At 69.4% G+C, this 22196-nt stretch overlaps 2 protein-coding genes across 2 annotated transcripts; both read right to left on the reverse strand.

The window, feature by feature from the left end:
• Positions 1-260: 260 nt before the first annotated feature.
• LOC109166890 (ribosome-binding protein 1-like) lies at positions 261-14185 on the reverse strand (the record flags this gene model as incomplete). The annotated part of the gene is made up of 3 exons (XM_019315790.1): positions 13661-14185; positions 13211-13254; positions 261-1751 (listed from the first exon to the last, which is right to left on the reverse strand). Coding segments are annotated over exons 1-3 (2060 nt in total), but the record flags the coding sequence as incomplete, so codon positions are not given.
• A 2942-nt stretch (positions 14186-17127) lies between these two features.
• LOC109166891 (heterogeneous nuclear ribonucleoprotein A1-like) lies at positions 17128-17787 on the reverse strand. The gene has a single exon (XM_019315791.1). The coding sequence runs from the start codon at positions 17785-17787 to the stop codon at positions 17128-17130; it is 660 nt and encodes a 219-aa protein (XP_019171336.1).
• Between the last annotated feature and the right edge of the window lie 4409 nt (positions 17788-22196).

The following is a 22196-nucleotide window of genomic DNA, read 5'->3' on the forward strand; positions in this document are numbered from 1 at the left end:
CCCCCTCCTCCCTCCCCCTCCTGGGGCCCTCCTCCGCGGGGCCTCCTCGCTCTGCCCCTCGGTTTTGTTGCGCCCTGGGTTCCCTCTTCGCCTTCCTTCCTTCCTTGGCTCTGCCGGGTCTTTCTTTCCGCTTTCTTCTTTCTTGCTTTCTCCTCCGGGGCCTTCTTGGCCCTTCTTGTGTGGTGCGCGCTTCTTGTGGTGCCGCTCTCGGTGCCTCTCTCTCCCTCTTTCTCTCTTTCCGCCTCCTCCTTCGGGCCTGCCTGGTCTGGGTTTCCTCCTTCTCTTCCTTCTCGGCCTCCGGCCTTGTTTTCGGGCTCCGGGTCCCTGGTCCCTCGTGGCCCCTCTTCCTTCCTTCCCGCGCCTCCTCCTCCTCCTCTGCCTCGTCCCCGGCCTCCTTCCTTTCTTCCTCCTCGGCCTCCGCCTCTCCTTTCGGCCCGGGTCCCCGGTTCCTGGTGGCCCTCCTTCCTTCCTTCCCGGGCCCCCTCCCCGCCTTCCCTCCTCTTTCCTTCTTCTTCCGGGCTTCCTTCCCTCCTTCCTCCGGGCTTGCCGGCCGTCCCCCGGGGTGTTCCCCTCTCCCCCCCTTCCGCGCCGCTTCGTCCCCGCCGCTTCGCCCTCCTTGCGGGGGTCCCGCGTCCCCGGTCGTCCGGTGGTCCTCTCGCGCCCGTCTTCTGCGGGGCCCCTGTCTCCTTGTCTGTCTCTGTGTGCTGGGTTTTTGGGCCCGCTTCGGTTTCCCGGGCTCCGCGCGTGGGTTTCCCCCCTCCGGCCCCCGTGCCTTTCGGCCTTCGGCTCCCCGTTTTCCCGGTTGCCCCTTCGGGTGTGCGGTTGCCCCCTTGTCTGGCCTCGTTCCCTCGGGCCTCCCGCCTGTGGTTTGCCGGGTCGCCCGGGTTTTGCCCTCCGGCGGGGGCCGCTTTCCCGCGGGCGGGCCGGCCTTCGGCTCGGCTGGGTTCCGGGTTCTCGCTTTTCCGTGCCTCTTCTGGTTTGCTGCTTTGCTCCCGCCGTCTTGCCGCCCTGCTGCTCCTTCTTCCTTGGTGTTGGCCCTTGCTTGCCTTTCCGCTCCTTGTTCGCCCTTGCTTCCCCGGCTCCCGTTTCCTCCTTCTCTCCTCTCTTGCGGGCCTCTCCCGTGCTGCTTTCCCCCTTCCTTCGTTCCTGCGTCCCCGGTCTTGCCCCCGTTTGGTCCCCCCCGCCGCTCTCTTCGGGCGCCCTTCCCCCTTCTTCCCCCCGTCTCTTGGGCGTCGCTCCGCTTTGGTTGCCTTTTTCTTCTTGCCTTTCCTCTCTTCTTTCGTGCGTGCCCTTCTTCGTCCGCCTTCCTGTCTTCTCCGCGGTTCGGCTTGTTGTGCCCTTTTGTGTTCCTTTTCCTGCTGCCGGTGTCCTTGCCTGCTCTTTTTCTTCTTGCCGCGCCGTTGGTTCCCTCCTCTCGTTGTGGCCTGCCTCGGTGCGTTTCCGCGTCCTCTCCTTTCCTTGTGGGTCCTTCCTGCCCCTTGCGCTCTTGGCCCCCCTGTGCTCTTTCCTTTTTGCCTCGCCCCCCGGGCTCCGTCGTTCTTGCTTCCCTCCCCCTTGTCCGGCGTCCTCTGCTTTGCTTGCCCGCTCTCCCTGGTTTGGCGGCGTCCCGCTCCCTCCTTCGCCTTTTGCCTTTTCCGGCCTTTGTGCGTCCTTCGCCCGCGTTCCCCCTCGTCTCCTTGGTCTGCCCCCTCCTTTCTGCCCCTCCTCCCTCGTCGGTTGCCTCGTCGCCTCCCCCTTCCCCTCCCCGTGTCCTGCCCTTGGTTGTGCTTTTCCGCCGGTGTCTTGCGTGTCCCGGTCTTTTCCCGCTGCCCCCCTGTTTGGGCGCCCCCTGGTTCCTTCCCCCCGCCTCGCGTTCCTCCCTCGCGGCCCCCCCGTGCGCCCCGCCTCCCTCCCCGCGGGGTTCCGCCCTCCGCCCCTTGTCCCCGTGGGCGCGCGGTGGGCGGTCGTCCGCCTGCCCCGCTCCTGTCCGGGCCCGTCCCGGTCCGCCCCGGTCCCGTCCCGGCCCCGTTCGGGTCCCCTCCCGGTCCCGTTGGGGCCCCGCGGGCCGGTGCCTCGGCCGCGTGCCTTTCTTCGGGCCCCTCCCCCGCCTGCCCCGCTTCCCGTCCCGCCCCGCCCCTGCCCCTGTGCCCCCTCCCCGGTCCTTGCCTCCCTCGGCTGCCCCCTCGTCTCGTTTTCTTGCTCCTTCCGTCCGCGTTCTCGCTGCGTCCCGCCTCTCGCCTGTTCTTTCCGTTCCGTCGGTCGGGTCCGGTTTCCCCTTCGCCCCCTCGTCCCCTTCCCCGGGCCGTTGGTTCTCCGCCCCCTTTGTCTTTTCCTTGCTTGCTTGCTGCCCCGCCTTCTTGGTTTTTCTTGGCGTTCGGCTTGTCGCTCGTTCTTTGTTCCCTCCTTTGGTGCCCCCGTGCTTGGTGCTGCGTTTCTCTTCCTTGGCCTGCCTTTGCTTGCCTGCCCTTTGCCGTCGCCTGGTGTTTTGGCGCTTTTGTGTGTTCCCTGTCCTTCTTCCGGTGCCTTCCCCCCTCCCGGTCCTTGTTCCCCGGTCCGGCCCTTCTTGCCGGGCGGCTCTCGTTGTCTGCTCCTTTCTCTGCGTCTGTGTCCCTCTTGCCTTGCCCTCCGTCTCGGTCCTGCCTCCCCTTTTCCGTGCGCCTCCGCTGGCGGCTCGCTCGCGGTCGTGGGTGGGGTCTTTTCTTCGTGGGTTTTGCGTTGCCTCGCTGCGTCTGCTCTTCCCTTGCCTTTTTGCCTTCGCCCGCCCCCCCCCCCCTTTTTGGCCGCGTCCCTGCCGCCCTCGCCCCCTTCCCCCCCGGCGGGGCTGGCTCGTCCGGGTGCCGTGGTTCCCTTCTCCTTCCCTTCCTGCCCGGCTGCGCCGCCGTTGTCGTCCCCTCGGCCCGGGGTCTCCTTTTTCCTGCGTTTCCTGCGCGGTTGGGCTCTCTTGGTCCCGTCGGGTCCCCCCCTCCTGTCGTCGCCCGCCCCGCCCCGGCCGCTTCGGCCCTCTGCCCGTGCGTTCGGTGTGGCCCCTTCCTTCCCGGCCTGGGCTTTGGTGGGGTCCCCCTTCCTTCCTTCTTTGGTTCTTCCGTGGCCCCGGCCGGTCCCGCTGTCTTCCCGCCTTCGCCTTTGGCGCCCTTCGCGTCTCGCTGGTGCTCTCTTCGCGTTTGTCCGGTTCTGCGGCGGTGCCTTTCCTGTCCTTCCTTGTTTCGGGCGTCGCCTCGGCTGTCGTCCCTGCCTCCCCTGCCGCCGTCCTCCCGGTGGGGTCGGCCTCCTCGGTTCCTGCGGTCCCTGCGTCTGGCGGGTGCGGGGTGGCGTCGTCCTTGTCGCCGTGCCCCTCGGTCCTCTTCGTTGCCCCCCCGGTTGTTGCCCCTCCGTTCTTTGTGGCCCTCTCCCCGCTCCCCTCGTGTCTTGCCGTCGCCCGCGGCTCTCTCTCCGTGGCGTTCCTCTGGGCCTTCTCCTCCCCCGCGGCTTTTGTTGCCGGTTCGGCTTCCTTCTTCGCGGCGTGTGGGCTCCTTGCCTGTCTTCTTCTTGGCGCCCTGCTGCTGGTTTTCCGGGTCCCTCTTTCTTGTCCTGCTGCGTCCGTGTGCTGCCCCCTTCCCTTGGTGTGGTCCGCGTCGGGGGCGTTCTTTTCGCGCGGGCTCCCGTGCGGGGCGGTTCTGTGTCGGTTTCCCCCTCTCCCCGCGCGTCCTCCGCTTCCTGCCTCCTCTGTTCCTTCCTCCCTCGCGTTCCCGCCTCCTGTCCTCCCGTCCGGTCTTCCGCGTCTTCTCCTCGGGTCCCCCTTCGGCTCTGCTCCCCCCTGTCCCCCCCCCGCTTTTCCGCTCTTTCCCCCTTCTCCCTCCCGGTGCCCTCTCCTTCCCTCCCCCCCTCCTCCCGCGTCCGGGGTGCTCTGCCCCCCCTGCGCTCGCGCCCTCCGGTGCCCCGGCTCCCTCCCTCCTCTCCTCCTCCTGTCCCTGCCTCCCCTGGCCCGCCGGCCGCCCGGGCCCCTCTCTCCTTCTCCGTCCCCGCTTCTCGCGCGCTCCCGTGCCTTCCTCTTCTGTGCCTGCCCGCCCCCTCTCTCTGTTCCGCGCGCGCTGCTGGTCCCCCCTCCCCCGCGTTGCCCTCCCTCCCTCTCGCGCTCTCTCTCGCTCTCCGCCCCCCTTTTGCCGCCTGCCGCTCTCTCCTCCGCGCCTCTCGCTTTTCCCCCGGGCCTGCCTCGCCCGCTCCGGCTCGCCCCCCGCCCCCGTTCTCCCCGCGTCTCCCCTCCCCCCCGGCCCGCCCGCTCCGCTGCGCCCCCTTCCTCCTCCCCCCCCTCCCCCTCCCCCGCCTCCCTCCCTCGTCCCCTCCCCCCTCTCCTCCTCCCCCCTCCTCCCTCTCTCCTCCCCTCGCCCCCTTTGTTGGCGCCCCCGGCCCCCTCGCCTGCCCCTCCCTGCGGGTCCGCGCCTCTCGCTCTGCCCCGGCCCCGCCGCCCCCTGCCCCGTCTCCCCTTCCGGCGGCGCCGCTCGCCCCCGCCTGCTGGCCCTTTGTCCTCCCTCCTCTTTCTCTCCCTGCCCGGTCTTTCCCCGCCTGGTTCCCCGTTGGGCTGGTTCTCCGCCCCTTCCCCTGCCCGTCTCGTGGCCCTTTGTCCTCTCTCCTCTTTCTCTCCCTGCCCGGTCTCTCCCCGCCTGGTTCCCCGCCGGTCTGGTTCTCCGCCCCTCCGCCTGCCCGTCTCGTGGCCCTTCGTCCTCTCTCCTCTTTCTCTCCCTGCCCGGTCTCTCCCCGCCTGGTTCCCCGCCGGTCTGGTTCTCCGCCCCCCCGCCTGCCCGTCTCGCCCGCTTGCTCTCCCCCCCTCGGGGTTCCCTGCCCCCCTCCCCCTCGCCCGCCCTGCCCCCCCCTTCCCCCTTGGGCCGGGGGCGCCCCCGTCTCCCCCCCCTCTGCGTGCTCCTTCCCCTCCTCCGCCTCGTCCTCCGGGGTTCCTCCTTCTTTCCCCTCGGTCCCCGGGCTCCCCCTTCCCCTCGCCTGCCCTCTCTCCGCCTCCTCCCCCTCCGCCCGGTCCCCGCCCTCTCCCCTCGCCCTCGGCCCGCTCGCCGGCGTCCGTTGGGCCCCCCGGGGGTCGGGGCCCCTCCCCCGGGGCCGCCGGCTCCCCCGTGGGGTCCTTTCCCGCGGGTCGCCGGTGGGTGGGGTCCCCCGCCGGCTGCCCGCCGGCTCCCTGTTCCGGGCCGCGGGTGCCGGCGGGCCGCTGCCCGCCCGCCGGCTGCCCGCTGCCGGCTGCCCCTTCGGCCGCGGGTCGGTGGCGGGTCCCCTCCCCCCCCTCCCCCCCCTGCCTCTTTTCCCCCCCCCGCCCCGGGCCCCTTTGTGGCCCCCGCCCCCCTGCTTCGCCCCTTTCCCCCGCCCTTCCCGCCCCCCGTCGCCCCTTCCCGGCTCCCCTCCGCGCCCCTCCGGCCCCTCCCCTCTCCTGCTTTTCTCCCCTCCTCCCCCCCCCCCTGCGCTTCCCCCCCCCTCTCCCCGCCTCCTCTCCTCCGCTCCCCCTCGGGTTCTCCTCCCTTTTCTCTCCCCCGCCTCCGCTTCGTCTTCTCCTTCCCGCTTCGGTCCGCCTCCCCCTCCGCCTCCCGCCTCCCTCCCTTCTCCCGCCCCCCTCTCCTCCTCCCGCCCTCCTCTCCTCCTCCCGCCCCCCTCCTTCTCCCGCCTCTCCCCTCTCCCGCTCCCCCCTGGCCTCCTCCCCTCCCTCCTCCCTCCTCCTCTCCCCCTCCTCCCTCCCCCTCCTCTGGGGCCCTCCTCCGGGGGCCTCCTCGCTCTGCCCCTCGGTTTTGTTGCGCCCTGGGTTCCCTCTTCGCCTTCCTTCCTTCCTTGGCTCTGCCGGGTCTTTCTTTCCGCTTTCTTGCTTTCTTGCTTTCTTCTCCGGGGCTTCTTGGCGCTCTTTGGGTGGTGGGCGTTCTTCTTGTGGTGGGGGTTTCTCGGTGCCTCTTCCGTCCCCTCTTTCTCTCTTTCGGCGTCCTCGTTCGGCCCTCCTCTTCTGGGCTTGCTCCTTCTCTTTCTTTTGGGCCTCCGGCTTGGGTTTCGGGCTCCGGGCCCGTGGCCTCTGGTGGGCCTTTCCTCCTTCCTTCTTGTGCTTTCCTTCTTTCTTTTGGGTCCTTGCTTCCCTGCTTTCCTTGCTCTTTCGGGGTCGTCCCCCGGGGTGTTCCCCTCTCCCCCCTTCTCGGGCCGCTTCGTCCCCGCCGCTTGGTCCTTGCCGCGTGCCTTTCTCTTCGTTCCCTGGTGTGCCCCGTTCGGGGTCGCGTTCCCTCCTTGTGTCTTTGCGCTCCCCGTTGCTTCCTCGGTCCCCTGGTTGGTCCCGCGGCCTTTCCCCCTTTCTCTGGCTCGGCGCCGGGTGTTTCTTGTCTTGGTGTCCCGGCTCCTCCCGGGTCTTTCTTCGTCTCCTCGTGCCTCGTCGCGGTTCCCGCCCTCGGGTTGCCGCCCGTGGCTCGGGTCGTGTCCGTCTTTCTTTCGCTGGGCTCTGTGGCCTCCGTTGTGTCCTCGTTCTCGTTCGCCGGGTCGGGCGCGGCGCTCGGCTCGGTTCCCCCCTTTTTCTCTGCTTTCCTCGGGGCCGCTCCCTCGCGGGCTGCGCTTTCCTTTCCTTCCGCCTCTCCTCCCCCCTCGTGTGGGCGCGCTTCTCCCCCGCCCTTGTCCCCGGTGTTGCCTCGGCTTGTTTCCTCTTTCGGTCGGCCTCGGCCTTCTGGCGGTCCTGGGCCGCCTTCCTCCTTTCCCGGCTGTGCTTGCCCTTGGTGCTTGTGTCCTTGTCGGTGTTGGGGCCCTCGTGTTCTTGGGTCGCCCCTGTCTTCCCCCCTCCGGGGGTTCTGCCCTTTTGTCCGTCTCGCGCTTCGTCGGGTGCCCTCCGCCTGCTCGCGTGGTCGCTGTTGTTGTCTGCGCCTTCCCTCCGGTCTCGGTGTTCCTCCCCTGTCCCTTGCCCGTCCCCCCGCCGGCTCTTCGCCTGTCTTCGCGCGTCTGCCTGGTCCTCTCGGTTTGGCCGTCCGTGGTGGGGTGGCCCGCCGTGCTTCGTTTTCGTTGTGTCCCCCCGGCTCCTTGCCGTGCTTTCCCGCCTTGTGCGCGGCCCCTGGCGTCTCTCTCGGCTCCGCTGTTTCGGGGGCCTCCGTGCTCCTTCCCTCCTCGGCTCCCGTCGGCTTGGGCTCCGTTGTGTCCTTGTCCCCGTTTCCTTCCTGGCGCTGCCTCGCGCTGTTTTGGTTCGTCGGTCCCCTCTGCCCCCCTCTTCTCCTTGCCGGTCTTTCGTTGGGGGTCGTCCTCCGCCGCCTCCCTGGCTCTGGCCTCCCCCTTTCCTTGTGGTCTCTCCCGGGGTTGTCCGCGTCCCTTGGGCTTGCCTCGTTCGGCCTTCCCCCTTTGGCCCTTCCGGCCCCTGGCCCCGCCCTCCGCGCTTTCCTTTTTCCTGTTGGGCCCCCCCCCGCCCTTTTTCCCTCTTGGTCTCGTTTGTCCCCCCCTGGGTGCCCTGCGTCTGGGGCGTTGTGTCCTTCCTCCCCGCTTTGTTGCTTTCCCGTGGGGGTGCGTTGCGGGCCCGCCCCCCCTCCTTGGTCCCGGCGCCTGCCGTCTTCGTGTCTTTTGCCGGGTCCTTCCTTCCCCTGGGTTCGGTCGCGGCGGCTTTTCTCTCGTTCCGGCTCCTGCTGTTGCCCTCTTTTGCTTTCCTCGCCGCGCGTCGGTCCGCCTTGTGCTGTTGCCTCCGTGGCTGTCGGGGTGGTTTTGCCCTTGTTTTCTTCTTTCCCCCTTCCGTCTTTGGCCGTCCCTGTCCCGTTGGTCCGGTCGGCTCCCCGTGGTGTTGCGGGCGTGGTTCGTCTTCCTGCTTCGGGCCTCCGCCCCCCGTTCGCTTTTCCCTCCTGGTCTTGGCTGTCCCGGTCGTCGTCCTTTCTGCGTTCTCCCCCCCTCCGTTGTCTCCTGTTTCGGTCTTTCTGGGTGCCGCTGTCCTTTCGGCTCTTCTGGTCCGTGTCCCTCTTGCCTTGCCCCCCGTCTCCGTCCTGCCTCCCCCTTTTTCGTGCGCCCCCGCTGGCGGCTCGCTCGCGGTCGTGGGTGGGGTCGTTTTCCTTCGTGGGTTTTGCGCTGCCTGGCTGCGTCGGCTCTTCCTCGGCCTTTTTGCCTTCGCCCGCCCCCCCCCCCTTCTTGGCTGCGTCCCTGCCGCCCTCGCCTCCTTCCTCCCCGGCGGGGCTGGCGCGTCCGGGTGCCGTGGTTCCCTTCTCCTTCCCTTCTTGCCCGGCCGCGCCGCCGTCGTTGTCCCCTTGGCCGGGGGTTTCCTTTTTCCTGCGTTTGTTGCGGGGTTGGGCTCTCCTGGTGCCGTCGGGTCCCCCTCTCCTGTCGTCGCCCGCCCCGCCTCGGCCGCTTCGGCCTTCGGTGCGTGCGCTTGGTGTGGTCCCTTCTTTCCCGGCCCGGCTTCTTGGCGGGGTCCCCCTTCCTCCCTTCCTTGGTTCTCCCGTGCCCCCGGCCGGCCCCGCTGTCTTTCCCCCTTCGCCTTTCGCGCCCTTGGCGTCTCGTTGGTGCTCTCTTCGCGTTTGCCGGGTTCTGCGGCGGTGTCTTTCCTGTTCTTCCTTGTTTCGGGCGTCGCCTCGGCTGTCGTCCCTGCCTCCCCTGCCGCCGTCCTCCCCGTGGGGTCGGCCTCCTCGGTTCCTGCGGTCCCTGCCTCTGGCCGGCGCGTTGGTGCGTCCGCCGGGCCTTCCGGTGCCTTCCTCGTGCCCGTCCCGTGTCCGGCCGGCTGTTTTCTGCCTGTCCGGTTTGGCCCCCTGTCTTTGGTGCTCCCCGGCTCTTCGCTCCCTCTTTGCGCCTCCCCCTGCCCCTTTCCGTTGGTCGCCCCGTCGTCGCTTCGGGGCCGGGGGTCCTTCTTCTTTCTCGTGCCTTGGTTCCGTTCCCTGTCGTCGCTGCCTCGGCGCCTGCTCCCTCCTTCTTTTTCCCCCCCCCCTGGCGCTCCCCCTGGGGCGGTGCTCGGCCGGCTGTCGTCCTTGTCTCGCCCTTCTTGCCGTTGCGTCTTTCCGTTCCTTCCTTTCTTTTGGTGCTCCTCGGTCGGGCGGTTTCGCCCTTGGGGCCGCGCCCGGTCCGCGCTCTCTGGTGCCCTCGCCTTCTCTGCCTGGGGGTGCCCCGGGGCTTTCGTCCGGGCCGCCGTCGGTGCCTTCGTTTCCCCCTGGCTGGTTTGTGGTTCGGGGGTTTTGGTGCTGCGGTCCTCGCCCGCCCTCGGCCGGCCTCGCTTCCCTTGTTTCGGTCTTTCTTCCTTTTCCTCCTGTTCCCCCCTTTGCTCCCGGCTTCCTGGTGGGTCCCCTGGTCGCTCCCCTCTTCCCGTTTGGTCCCCGTCGGCCCCCTTTTTGTTCTCCGCCTCGGCTTTGTGCTTGGTCTTTCCCTCGCCCCTCCCTGCCCCCCTCCCTTGTCCCCCCTCCCGTTTGCCTCGGCTTCCGTTGCTGGGCCCTTCCCCCCCTTGTCTGGTGCTCCTTCTCTTTTCGTCCCTGCGGTCGCCTTCTCGGCTTTCGCCGGCGGCCCCTTTGCCCTGGCGTCGGCCCTTGGTGCTGGTGTTGCGGCCGCGCCTGCGTGGCCCCCTCGGTTGCTCTCCCGCGTTGGTCGCCCCGCGTCCCCTCCCCTGTGGCGGGGGTGGCGTGTCCTCGGCCGGTTCCGGCGCCTCTGTTGCTCTCTCCCCTTTTGGCTTTGCTTCGCGTCCGGCTTCTTCCTTGCGCGGTTGGCGTTGTGCCTTGGCGGGTGCGGCGGCCCTGGGGTTTTTCCGGCCGCGGGTGGGGTTCCTGTGCTTTCCTTCTGCTTTCCTTTTGTTTCCCCGGCGTGTTTCCCGGGGTTGGTTTGGCCCTTGTTGTCGTTGGGCTGCCTTGGCCTCGGCTTCCCTGCGGGTTCCTGGCTCTTGTGTGGCCCGGGCTTTTTGCTCTTCGGGGTCCCGGCCTGTTCTGCCCTTTCGCTCCTGCTCCTCTCGGTGGGTCCTCGCTCGGGGCTGCGGCGCGCCCGTCGGTGGCCTTGTTGGTCGTCTTCCGTGCTCGCGGTTGCCCCTTGTCTTCGGTGGCGGCCTTCTTCGTCTCTGGTGGCTCTTCGGTGGTTGGGCTCGCCTTGTTCTCGTCGCCGTGCTTTTCGGGTTTCCCCGTTGCCTCCGGGGTCTTGTTCGCCGGTGGGTCCTTCGTGCGCCCCCCCGGTGTCGGCCTCGTGTCTGCCGTCGCCGGCGGCTCTTCTTCCTTGGTGGTCCTTCGGGGCCTTTCGGTTGCCCTGCCTCTCTTGTCGCCCGTCCCGCTCCCTTCCTCGCGGGTCGTGGGGTCTTCGTTCCCTGCGCGGGTGGGTGGTTGTGTGCTCGCGCCTTGGTGGTGGCTCTCCCCGTTCTCGTTTGGTCCCGGCTGGGGCCGGTCGTCCTTCGTGCCTGGGCCCTTTGGGCCCGGCGTTGCCGCTTCTGCGTCCGGCCTTCCTGCGGTGGGGCGTTTCGGTGTTCCTCCCTGTCTTCTTCTCGGTGCCCTCCTGGCGTTCCTCGGTCGCTGTTCTTTTGCGTCCTTCCCTTGCTGCCCTCCGCGCCGGGGGGCGTTTCTTTCCGTTCGCGCGGGCTCCGTGCGGCGCGGTTCTGTGTCGGTTTCCCCCTCTCCCCGCGCGTCCTCCGCTTCCTCCCTCCTCTGTTCCTCCGTCCCTCGTGTTTCCGCTTCCTGTCCTCCGGTCTGGCTCTTCCGCGTCTTCTCCTCGGGTCCCCTTCGGCTCTGCTCCCCCCTGTCCCCCCCCCGCTTTTCCCGCTCTTTCCCCCTTCTCCCTCCCGGTGCCCTCTCCTTCCCTCCCCCCCCTCCTCCCGCGTCCGGGGTGCTCTGCCCCCCCTGCGCTCGCGCCCTCCGGTGCCCCGGCTCCCTCCCTCCTCTCCTCCTCCTGTCCTGCCTCCCCTGGCCCGCCGGCCGCCCGGGCCCCTCTCTCCTTCTCCGTTCCCCGTTCTCGCGCGCTCCCGTGCCTTCCTCTTCTGTGCCTGCCCGCCCCCTCTCTCTGTTCCGCGCGCGCTGCTGGTCCCCCCCTCCCCCGCGTTGCCCTCCCTTCCCTCTCGCTCTCTCTCTCGCTCTCCGCCCCTCCTTTTGCCGCCTGCCGCTCTCTCCTCCGCGCCTCTCGCTTTTCCCCCCGGGCCTGCCTCGCCCGCTCGGGCTCGCCCCCGCCCCCGTTCTCCCCCGCCTCTCCCTTCCCCCCGGCCCGCCCGCTCCGCTCGCCCCCTTCCTCCTCCTCCCCCCCTCCCCTCCCCGCCTCCCTCCCTCGTCCCTCCCCCCCTCCTCCTCCCCCTCCTCCCTCTCTCCTCCCCTCGCCCCCTTTGTTGGCGCCCCCGGCCCCCTCGCCTGCCCCTCCCTGCGGGTCCGCGCCTCTCGCTCTGCCCCGGCCCCGCCGCCCCCTGCCCCGTCTCCCCCTCCGGCGGGGTCGCTCGCCCCCGCCCGCTGCCCGCCGTCTCTCTCCTCTTTCTCTCCCTGCCCGGTCTTTCCCCGCCTGGTTCCCCGTTGGGCTGGTTCTCCCCCCTTCCCCTGCCCGTCTCGTGGCCCTTTGTCCTCTCTCCTCTTTCTCTCCCTGCCCGGTCTCTCCCCGCCTGGTTCCCGCCGGTCTGGTTCTCCCCCCCTTCCGCCTGCCCGTCTCGTGGCCCTTCGTCCTCTCTCCTCTTTCTCTCCCTGCCCGGTCTCTCCCCGCCTGGTTCCCCGCCGGTCTGGTTCTCCGCCCCCCCGCCTGCCCGTCTCGCCCGCTTGCTCTCCCCCCCTCGGGGTCCCTGCCCCCCTCCCCCTCGCCCGCCCCTGCCCCCCCCTTCCCCCCTTGGGCCGGGGGCGCCCCGTCTCCCCCCCTCTGCGTGCTCCTTCCCCTCCTCCGCCTCGTCCTCCGGGGTTCCTCCTTCTTTCCCCTCGGTCCCCGGGCTCCCCCTTCCCCTCGCCTGCCCTCTCTCGCCTCCTCCCCCTCCGCCCGGTCCCCGCCCTCTCCCCCTCGCCCTCGGCCCCGCATTCCCGGCGTCCGTTGGGCCCCCCGGGGGCCGGGGCCCCTCCCCCGGCGCCGCCCCCCCGCTGGGGCCCTTCCACGGCGGTCGCCGGTGGGTGGGGCCCCCCGCCGCTGGCCCGCCGGCTCTCCGGGCCGCGGGTCGCCGGCCGGACCGCTGCCCGCCCCGCTGGCTGCCCGCATGCCGGGGCTTCCTCTCCGGCCGGGTCGGTGGCGGTCCCCCCTCCCCCCTCCCCCCCCCTGCCTCTTTCTCCCCCCCGCCCGGGCCCCTTGTGCCCCCGCCCCCTGCTTCGCCCCTTTCCCCCGCCCTCCGCCCCCGTCGCCCCTTCCCGGCTCCCCTCCGCGCCCCCCCGGCCCCTCCCCTCTCCTGCTTTTCTCCCCCTCCTCCCCCCCCCTGCGCTTCCCCCCCTCCCCCCGCCTCCCCTCCTCCGCTCCCCCCCTCGGGTTCTCCTCCCTTTTCCCTTCCCCCGCCCCCTTTCCCTTCTCCTCCCGCTTCGGTCCGCCTCCCCCCCCTCCTCCTCCCGCCTCCTCCCTTCCCCGCCCCTCCTCCTCCGCCTCCCTCTCCTCCTCCCGCCCCCCTCCTCTCCCCGCCTCTCCCCTCTCCCGCTCTCCCGCTCCCCCTGGCTCCTCCCTCCCTCCTCCTCCTCCTCCTCCCCCTCCTCCTCCCCCCTCACTCTGGGGCCCTCCTCCGGCGCCTCCTCGCTCTGCCCCTCGGTTTTGTTGCGCCCTGGGTTCCCTCTTCGCCTTCCTTCCTTCCTTGCTCTGCCGGGTCTTTCTTTCCGCTTTCTTGCTTTCTTGCTTTCTTCTCGGGGCTTCTTGGCGCTCTTTGGGGGTGGGCGTTCTTCTTGGTGGGGGGTTTCTCGGTGCCTCTCGTCCCCCTCTTTCTCTCTTTCGGCGTCCTCGTTCGGCCCTCTTCTGGGCTTGCTCCTTCTCTTCTTTTGGCCTCCGGCTTGGGTTTCGGGCTCCGGGCCCGTGGCCTCTGGTGGGCCTTCCTCACTTCCTTCTTGTGCTTTCCTTCTTTCTTTTGGTCCTTGCTTCCCTGCTTTCCTTGCTCTTGGGGTCGTCCCCCGGGGTGTTCCCCTCTCCCCCCTTCTCGGCCGCTCGTCCCCGCCGCTTGGCCTTGCGCGTGCCTTTCTCTTCGTTCCCTGGTGTGCCCCGTTCGGGGTCGCCGTTCCCTTCCTTGTGTCTCCCTTCTTTGCCCCCTCCCTCCCGCTCCCCCCTCCGCCTGCCGCCTCCGCCTCCGCCCCGCTGCTGCGGCTGCCCTACGCCAGCTTGCGCCCCCTGCTGTTGCGGCCCGGGCTGCCCCGCCCGCTGCCGGCGCCATGTTTGCCGCGGTCGCGTGTACCCGTCCCGCACCGCACTCCTTGCCTCGCCCCCAGAACCACATTCCTATAAGAGAATAACAATAATATAACAATACAAAATCCTTAACCCAACACCCCCCCGGTGGGTTTTCCCCTCCACCGCCCCGCTTTATTCTCCTACTGCCCTTAATTTGCACCGCTCTCCCATTTGCCCCCGTGGCCCCTGCCGCCTCCTCCGCCCTTGACACCGCCGCCACGCCGGGGTCTATGCCCCGCCTGCCCCCTGCCGTCCTCGCTCCCCCTCCCTCCCCGCCCCCCGTCCCGATTCGTCCACTCTCTTCCTCCGCAGATGGTTTCCGTGCGCCATCTCATCGGGTCCGCCTGGTTGGTCGCCTCGTGTTCTGGCCTCCCCATCTGCGCCCCCCTCCTCTCTTGCCTTGTTTGGGTCGGTGCTCTTGGCCCTGCGCTGGTGGATCCTCCATGCTTGTCACCTGCCCCCGCTTCGTGCCCAGACTCCGTTCTCCCCTTTTGCACTCCGTGCCCTGCCTTCCTCCTCCCTTCTTAGCCCCGCCCGCCCCCACCTTGTTCGCCTTCGCCCCATGCGCCGCTGCATTTCCCGTCGCTGCCGGCTCGTTGCTTTTCCCGGCGGTTTTGCGTCTTTTGCCCCCCCCGGCTGCGCCGCCGCCTCGTCTCCCGCCCTGCGCCGGGTGCTGCGGCCCACCCTCCTGCGATCCCTCCCGCCGTCCCCTTTGCCCCCTCCCCCGCTCCACGTTCCCCCCTCCGCGCCCTCTTCTTGTTTCTGCTCCACGCTGGATGCCACTCCCCGTCCCGCGCCTTTGCCCCGCTGCTGCCGCAGCTCCCGGCTTTTTGTCCTGTTTCCGTGCTGCTTTTGGCGCTTCCCTTCGGCCCCCCTCCGCTTTCTTCTTTTTGGATCCTCTTCTTTTCCCTGTTGCACTTCCCGCGCCCCCCCTCGTTTGCCATTTCGCCCGGGCTTCCTTCACTCCTTTTCTCCCCATCGTTTGTCTTTCGCCCGGCTTCCTTCCCTCCCTTTCTCCCTTCGGCCTATCTTTCCTTGCTTCTCTATTCGGTTTCGGCCTCTTTTTCCGCCTTGTCTTTCGGCTTCCACTGCTGCCCCTCTCCCTCTCCATCGGCCCTCCCTCTCCCTATTTCCAGGCGGCTATTCCTCCTCCCCTTCCTTCCGTTTTTCTTTACCCTTGTGTCAGCCCCTTCCGGCTGCTTGTGGCCTCCCTTCGTGGCCTCGTCGTGGGCCTCGCCTCGCCCATTGCTTCGTGGACTGGCCTCCCCCATTCCTTTCTTTCCCCTTCGCTTCGGTTCGTGGCCTCCGTTCATTTGCCTCGCCGGACCTCCGCTTCGCCTCTCGTTGCTTGCCGCTTGCCCCCTCGACCGTCCTTGCCGCTCCCATGGGCTTCGCGCCCCCGGTTTCTCAGTGCGGTTTCCGGTCCATTTGACTCCCATCTCTCTCTTTTCCTTTTTGCACGCCTTTTTGGGCCCCTCTTTCTCTTCCTTGCCTCCTTGGATTTGGTTCCTCTCCCGCGGGCACCCCCTCGTCCCCGCTGGCGCTCCACTTCCCTATGGCCCCGCGGCAGTCCGCCCACTCCTTGACGGGTTCCTGGTTGCCCTTCCCGGCCCGCGCGCCACCGTCCACTGCCCGGACCTCCGGCTCCCACTGCGACCGCTGCACTCGACTTTTGCTCCTCTCGGGTTCACGGTTTTGGCCGGCTCGGGTTCGTTCCTCCTGCTTCCCTGTGCCCCGGCCGCTGTACGTTTTCCCCGGCTGCGTCCCCTTGCTCTCCCCCTTGTCCCTGCCCCCCCGGACTTTCGCGTGCGCGACTCCTGCGGCCGCGGCTCTCGCGCTTGAACCGCTCGCCTCCCCCCGGGCCCGCCTTCGTCCGCCGCCCCCGGCTCGGGCCTCCCTCGTCGGCGCGGGCGGCGCCCACGCCTCGCCCCTCCTGCTTGCTCTTGGACGGCCTCCCTACCTCCCCCCCCGGCTTCGGCCGTGGGCCCGGCGTCGGCGGTCTCGTAGGCGGCCGGCCGGCGTGACCGGACAGGCGCTAGGCTTTTGGTGCCCTCCCTCCCTCCCTTCCCTCCTGTCCGTCTCCCTGCCCCACCTATGTGTTCCGCACCCCCCGCCCTTCCTTAGTCGGTTCGGTTTGGTCTCCAGCAAAATTGGCTGGGACGGTGGGCCCCCGCTGTTCTTCTTGGCGCGTCCTGGCGGACCCTAGTCGGCCTCCGCCCCGGTCCCGTTCCGGCGGCCTTCCCCGATGCCGTCCTCCCTGGGGCCGCCGCGCACCCTTCGCTTTCTGCTCCCCGCTGCGCCCTGCTGGCCCTTGTCTTCCCCCCCCCTGATTCCACTGCGTTCCAGTGCCTCGGCCTACTCTCCCAGTACCCGCGTCCCCTCGTCCCTCAGGCGTAGGCGTTCTACGACTGCCTGCCCTCCCTCGCGTCCTCCCGCCCTCCGCCGTCAGTATTCTTGCCTTGTACCCCTCCTGTTGCCCCCGGCCGCTTGCGGTCCCCCCCTCCTTTTCCCCTTCTCCCTGTGTGGCCCCGCTCCCCTTCCCGTGCCTTCCTTCTTTGGCCCGCCCCCCGCTTGCCCTGGTCCTCGCCTCCCTTCCCTTGTCCCCCCTCCTGCGTTTTTTCCCGCTCCCCTGCCCGCTCTCTCCCCTACTCGTCCCTTTCGATATCCTTTCGTCCTTTTCCTCCCACCTTCTCCGTATCGTCCCCCCTTCCTCCTTCTCCCCTCCTACTTTTCCCCCCCTTCACTTACTCTTGCTGTTTCCGGTTGCCCTTGCCCTGCGCCCCTTCCCTTGTCCTTCGCCTCCTCCTTCCTCCTTTCTCTTCTTTCTACGGTTTCTCTTCCCCGGTCCCCCCGCTGTGCATGCGCCGCCTCTTTGCGCTCTGTTCCCTCCTGCTGCCTTCCCATGGTTCCTCCGCCGCCCGGCCCCCTTGTCGTTCCCCCCCCCTCCCCTTCCCCCCCTTAACCCCTCTGCTCACCCCCCCGTCCTCGCTTCCTCTGTCCCCCCTTCCGTCCCTCGTCCTTCCCAGTCTCTCGGCCCCCTCCCTCTCCCCCTCTCCCTTTCTCCTCTTCTTTTCTACCGGCCTGCCTTCTCGCGGTGCCACTCTTTCTGCTCCTTTGCGTTTTTTTCCCTTTTCACTCTGCTGGCTGCGTGCACTCAGGCATCCCCGACCTCCCTCCCTGTTCCCCTTCTCCCCCCCCTTTGCTCTCCCCTTCTGCTCTTGCCGCCCCTCTCCCCCCGTTTCCCTTTGAGTCCTCCACTTTTTTTTTTCCCCTCCCCCCCTCTACGCGACCCCTCCCTTGACCCTCTCCCTCCCTCGCCCGCCCTCTTTGTTTACCTCCTCCCCCCGTCCCTTTCTTTTTCGTGTCTCCCTCCGCCCCTCCTTCTCCCCGTGCCCCTGCTTTTTTCTTCGGCTTCCTTCGCTTTGCGCTCTTTTGCCTGCCTGCCTGTTTCATTCCTGCCCTCCTGCCTGCCTCTGCCCTGTTTCTCCACCCTGCATCTTCCTGCCATCTCTGTCTTAGTTACCTTCACCCCCCTTTTCCCTGCACCCGCCCTTTGTTTGTTTGCTCTCTCCGCCCCCTTTCCCATTCTCTTCCCCCGCTCGCTCGCTACTTCCCCCTCTTCTTTTCTGGGCCGCCAACTCCCTTCTGCCCATTCGCCTCTTCCCTCCGACTTTTGCGCTCTTGCCGCCTGCCCCCCTCTTTTCCTGCTGCGCCCTTCCGGTCCTTCCTCCTACTCTATTCTCCGGGTCGGTCCTTCCTACTCTTCGGGGGCGTATTTCTTACGCCGCGCCGGGCCGCCGATTCGTTTTTCCATTTGGTTTGGTTCCCCTTCGTTCGTCTGTTCGTCCTCTTACTTTCCTATATCTGTTCTCCTGTTTCGCATCCGTCGCCCTTGTCTCTCAGCCTCTTGTCTCTTCTTTCTCAACTTGTCTCCTTTACTGCCTTCTCTTTTTTTGTCCTCTGGTCTCCGCCCCTCCGCATCCCTGGCTTGGCCCCCCGCCTCGCTTCGCCCTCCGGCCTCGGCTGCCCCCTGTCGTCGCCTCGATTGCTCCCGCCGCCCAGGCGCCCGTCCCTCCGCCCGCCGCTTTTGCTCCGCCCGCCGCTGTCCTCCACTATTTCTTGCCTCCGCCCCCGCCTCCTTCCCTCCATTCTGGTCTCCCCTGTTCTCCGTGGCCCCCCTTCTCCCCCTGGGCCCGGGCCCTGGCGCTTGGCCTTGCCGTCGCTCAGCCCCCCTTCGGGGTTTTGTGGCTGGCCCCACTCCCCCTCCCCCCCTAAGGGCCGTGCCCTCTCTTTCTTGCGCGCTGCCCTCCTCTGGTGGCCCCTGGCTATCTGCGCGCCCTTTTCCCTCGCGCTCGCATCCCCCCTTCTTTGGTTGGCTCCGCTGCCCGCCTCTGCGCCCCCTCCGCGCCAGGTTTCCGCGCCGCCGCTCTCTTTCCCTTTCCGCTCTCCCTGCTGCGCTTCCTGCCGCTCGCCCCTGTGAACTTCCCTGATGCGTGCTTCTTTTGCCCCCTTGCCACCCTCTCTGGCTGCGCTCCCGTCCACCGGCCCTTGCCTACCTGGCTTCCCTGCACGTGTCTCCATGTGTGCTTTCGGGATTCTTGGCGCTTGGCCGGCCGCCCCATCGCCCCTCCCCCTCCCTTTATCTTCCGCGGACCATTCCCTGCGCCTTCCTGCGTCTGTTCCCTCTCCGCTTACTGCTGCCCCCCCCCTTCCTCCCTGTTGGATGCGAGCTTATTCTCTGGTTATCCCCCCCCGCCCGACGGTTCCCCCCTGGGGTCCCTGGGCTGCCCCCTCCCCGCCGTCGCGTGGTTCTCCTCCCCCTCGCCCTGGCTCCCGGTTTTCCCGCCGTTTCCTCCCCTCCTCCGCGCCCTGTCTGTTCTCCCTGTGGCTTTCCTGGCCCCTCGCCCCGCACTGTTCCCCGCCCCTCGTTCTCCCCTGGGTGGCCACCCGCCCTCGGTTGTTTGTTCTGCTCCTGCCCGTTGCCCCGGCCCCCCCACATGCGCCCGTTTTTCCCGTGACGCCCCTGGCTCTCCCACCTCCTGGTTCTGTTCATCCCGCCCCGCTGCGTACCCGATTGCTCCCCCCCTTTGCCCGGGCTCGCCTGCCTCCCCCATCCCCTTTTTCCGAGCCCCCTTGCTTGCGGCCCTTTTGCTCACTCCTTCCTCGCTTGCCGGTCTTTCCTTTGCCACTCTCTTCTGCCCCCCCGCTTGCTTGGCTCTTCGCTCGATGGGGCCTCCCTGTCCCACCCCTTCCTTTTCTTCCCCTTCTATTCCCACGTTCTCACCCCCTCCCGCTCCTCACTCCGGCCGGCGGACTCCCCACACCTTCACCCTCCCCCCTTCTGGGCCTGTCCCTGCCCCCCCCTCTCCCCAGGTGCTTGCCCCGGCTCCGGCTCGCCCTCCTCCTTCCGTTCCCCCTCCATTGCCCTTCCTTCCTTCCCGTCCTTGGGGGCCCCCCCCGTGGTCTCCCCCCTCCTCCCCTCCGTCTCCCCTTCCCTCATCCTGCCCTCCTCACCCTCCTCGCGTATTCGCCTCTTCGCTCTACTCCCCTCGTCCACTTGCCCCTCTCCGCCCGTTGGGCCCCCTGCCCGGGGTTTGCCCCCCCCGTTCGCCGTTCGCCCCTCAAAAAAACCTGTTTCGCACCGCCGCTCCGTATCCCCCCTCCCCCCTGTCCCGTCCTCGCCGTCTTCTTTGGCCCCACCCTTTGCCCCCCTTCTACCCTCCGCCCTTCCCCCACTCGCTCCCCTTCCGCTCCATTCCCAGCTCTCTCTCTTGCTCGCCCCTTCTCCTCTTCCACCCGGCCTGCTTCCCTCCCTCACCCCCTTCTCCACTCCTCCTCCTCCCCCCTCCACCTAGCCCCTCCTCCCTCTCTCGGCCCTCCTTCACCTCTCCTGCCTCCGTTCCTCCCCCGCCCTTCAGCGCTTCTCCCTTCCCTATGCCCCTCCGGCCATCCTCCTCCCTCTAACCATCTCGGGTCCTCCTTCTCCCTCTGTCATCTTCGTGCCCCATTCTCGTTCTGCCCTCTGTGCCACTTCTCCTTCTGCCCTCTCGTCCCTCCTCCCTCGCCTGCCCTCCGCTGGGCTCTCGGCCCAGTCTCCTTCTCACCCTCGTTGATCCCTCCCCTCCTTTTCTGTGGAGGTCTCTTCGCGCCCCCGGCCTCGCTTGCTCTTTGTCTTTCTTACGCGTCCCCTGCCTCGCTTTCCTCTTCGCGTAGCCATGCCTCGCTTTCTTCGCGTCGCCCTGCCTCGCTTTTCTTTCCTACTGGCTGCGGTCGGCCTTCACCGATCGAGTGCCCGCCTCATCCACGGTCCGGCCCCCTCGCCGCCCTCATGCTCACTCTCCTCCCCGCCCTCTCCCGGTCTCGCCTTTTCCCGTCCCCCCCCTGACCCCTCTTCCCCGCCTGGCGGCCGTTTCTCCCACTTGTCCCGTGGGCCTTCCCGCGCGTTCCCTCTCCTGCCCCCGCCCTGTTCCCTTTCTTATTTCCTTCTGCGCGGCCGTCGTCCCCCGGGTCCTCCCCCACCCGGTTTCCTCCCCCTCGCTCTTCTCGCTCTCTCCCTCCTGCCTCTCCTCTCTGCCCCTTTCCCTTCTGCACCCCGCCCTGCACCTCCTTCTCCCGTCCTTTTCCCCGGCCCGCTCACCGCTGTCTACCCTGGCCCTGCCGCTTTTTGGCCCCTCATCCTTCGGCCTCCCTTTGGGCCCCTTCTCCCTTTTCCCCCTCTCTGCTCCCCCTGGCCTTCCCTGTCCCTCTGACTTCTCCTTTCTCTTTGCTGTGCCCCATCCCCCTTCCCCTCCCTCACTGCTTTGCCCCTCACTACCTTCACCCCCCTTCTCGCTCCCCTTCGGCCCGTACGTTTCGGCCTGCTCTTGCCCTCACCCCTCTCCTCCCCGTCCATCCTCCTCCCCCTTCCCGCCTTATTGCCCGTGCCCTTCCCCCCTTTTCTTTGTCCCTCCTTTCGGCCTCCTTTGCTTGGCGCCCCCCCCCCTTTCCGGCTCACGCGCTTTTCTCACCCGTCTTCTTCCCCCCGTGTTCTGCCCTCTGTCTTCCCTCCTCACCCTCTCCTCGGCCCGTACGGCCCGCCCCTCCCCCCGCCGCCCCCTCCGCTCCCTTTCTCTGCCGCTCTTTCATCCCCCCTTCTCCCTCTCCCCTGCCTCCTTTCTCCTCCCCTTCCCGCCCTCCCCGCCCCCTCGTGCGTTCCGCCTGCCCCGAGGTCCTCGCGCCCCCCTGCCCCCTCTGGTCTGCCCACCGCCCCGTCGCTGCGGCTGCAAGGGCCTGGCCCCTGCAACCGGGCCCACCTTCCCCCGGCCCTTGGGCGGGAGCTTCCCTCGGCCCGCCTCGCCCCCCCCCTGCCGGCTCTACGGCCCCCGCCCGGCGACTCCTCGGCTCGTTTCCTCGCCCGGGCTGGCCCCGCCTCTCGCCCCGGCCCTTGTTGGACCGTTGGTTTGCGGCCGGTGCTTCTCCTAGGTGCCCCCTGCCTGTGCCTCGCTGGTTTTTCTTCTTCCTCTGCCCCTCTGCTCTTCGGCCCTTCTCGCCCCTCCCCCCTCTCGCCGACGTCCTCGCTTGTCCCTGCCCTTTTTCCACCTTTTCCGCCTTCTCTCCCCCGGTCAACTTCTCCTTCACCTCGCCCGCCTAACCCTCCCGGTCACGGGGTGCTCTGCCACCCCTGCGCTCGCGCCTCCGGTGCCCCGGCTCCCTCCTCGTCTCCTCCCTCCTGTACCTGCCTCCCCTGGCCCCCGGCCCCCCGGCCCCTCTCCCTTCTCCGCTCCCCGCTTCTCGCGGCTCCCGTGTCTCCTCTCTGTGCCTGCCCGCCCCCTCTCTCTGTTCCGGCGCGCGCTGCTGCCCGCCCCCCCTCCCCCGCGTTGCCCTCCCTCCCTCTCGCATCTCTCCCTCGCTCTCCGCCCCCCTTTCGCCGCCTGCCGCTCTCTCCTAACGCGCCTCTCCGCTTTTCCCCCGGGCCTCGCCTCGCCCGCTGGGCTCCCCCCGTCCCCGTCCCCCCCTCCCCGCCGCCCCGCCTCCCCGCTCGCGCCCCGTCCCACTCCTCCCCCCCCCTCTCCCCCTCGCCTGTCCCTCTGTCCCGCTTTCCTCCCTTTCCTCCTCCCCCCTCCCTCTCTCCTCCCCTCGCCCCTTTGTTGTGCGCCCCGGCCCCCTTCGCCTGCCGCCTCCCTGCGGGTCACGCGCCTCTCGGCTCTGCCCCGCCCCGCGCCCCCTGCCCCGTCTCGCCCCCGGCGCGGTCGCTCGCCCGCCGCTGCCCGCCGCTCCTCCTCCTGTTTTCGCTCGCCCCCCCCCGTGGCCCGCCAGCCCCCGACGTCGCTCTCTGCCCGCCGCCCGGCCTCTGCCCCGCCGCTGCCCTGTCCCCGTTTGCTCGCCCCCCCCGTGGCCCGCCGCCCGCGCGTCGTCCCTCTTCCCGCCGCCGCGTCCTGCCCCGCGCTCCGGCCTCCCCCCTTTCGCTCGGCCCCCCGCCTGGGGCTCTCCGCCCCCTCCCCCTCGGGCCCCCCCTGCCCCCCCCTTGCCCCCTTGGGCCGGGGGCGCCCTCGCTCCCGCCACCCTCTTGCGTGCTCCTCCCCTCCTCCGCATCCTCCTCCGGGGTTCCTCCTTCTTCCGCCTCGGCCCCCGGGCTCCCCCTTCCCCTCGCCTGCCTCTCTCCGCCTCCTTCCCTCCGCCCGGCCCCCCGGCCCCCTCCCCCTCGCCCTCGGCCCGCTCGCCGGCGTCCGTTGGGCCCCCGCCGGGGTCGGGGGCCCCCCCGGGGCCGCCGGCTCTCCCCGTGGGCCTCTTTCCCGCGGGTCGCCGTGGGTGCGGGTCCCCCGCTCCGGCCCGCTCCCGCCCTTCTCGGCCGGGGGCCGCCTTCCCCGGGCTCGATCGCTGGCCCTCGTCCGCCCTTCGCGCTCGCCCGGCTTCCCCGTTTGTTTGTTACCCCCGAGCCCCTCGTGGTGATCCCCCACGGCCTCCGTCTCTCGTGCCTCTGTCTCGTTTGCTGTTTCCGGGTGCCCTTCAGT

Source organism: Ipomoea nil, unplaced genomic scaffold, assembly GCF_001879475.1.
Source record: "Ipomoea nil cultivar Tokyo-kokei standard unplaced genomic scaffold, Asagao_1.1 scaffold3114, whole genome shotgun sequence".
Classification (NCBI taxonomy): domain Eukaryota; kingdom Viridiplantae; phylum Streptophyta; class Magnoliopsida; order Solanales; family Convolvulaceae; genus Ipomoea; species Ipomoea nil.

Excerpts from the sequence above, each read along its gene's own strand:
- LOC109166891 (XM_019315791.1), bottom strand. The coding sequence starts at position 17,787 with ATGGAGACACGTGCAGGGAAGCCAGGTAGGCAAGGGCCGGTGGACGGG.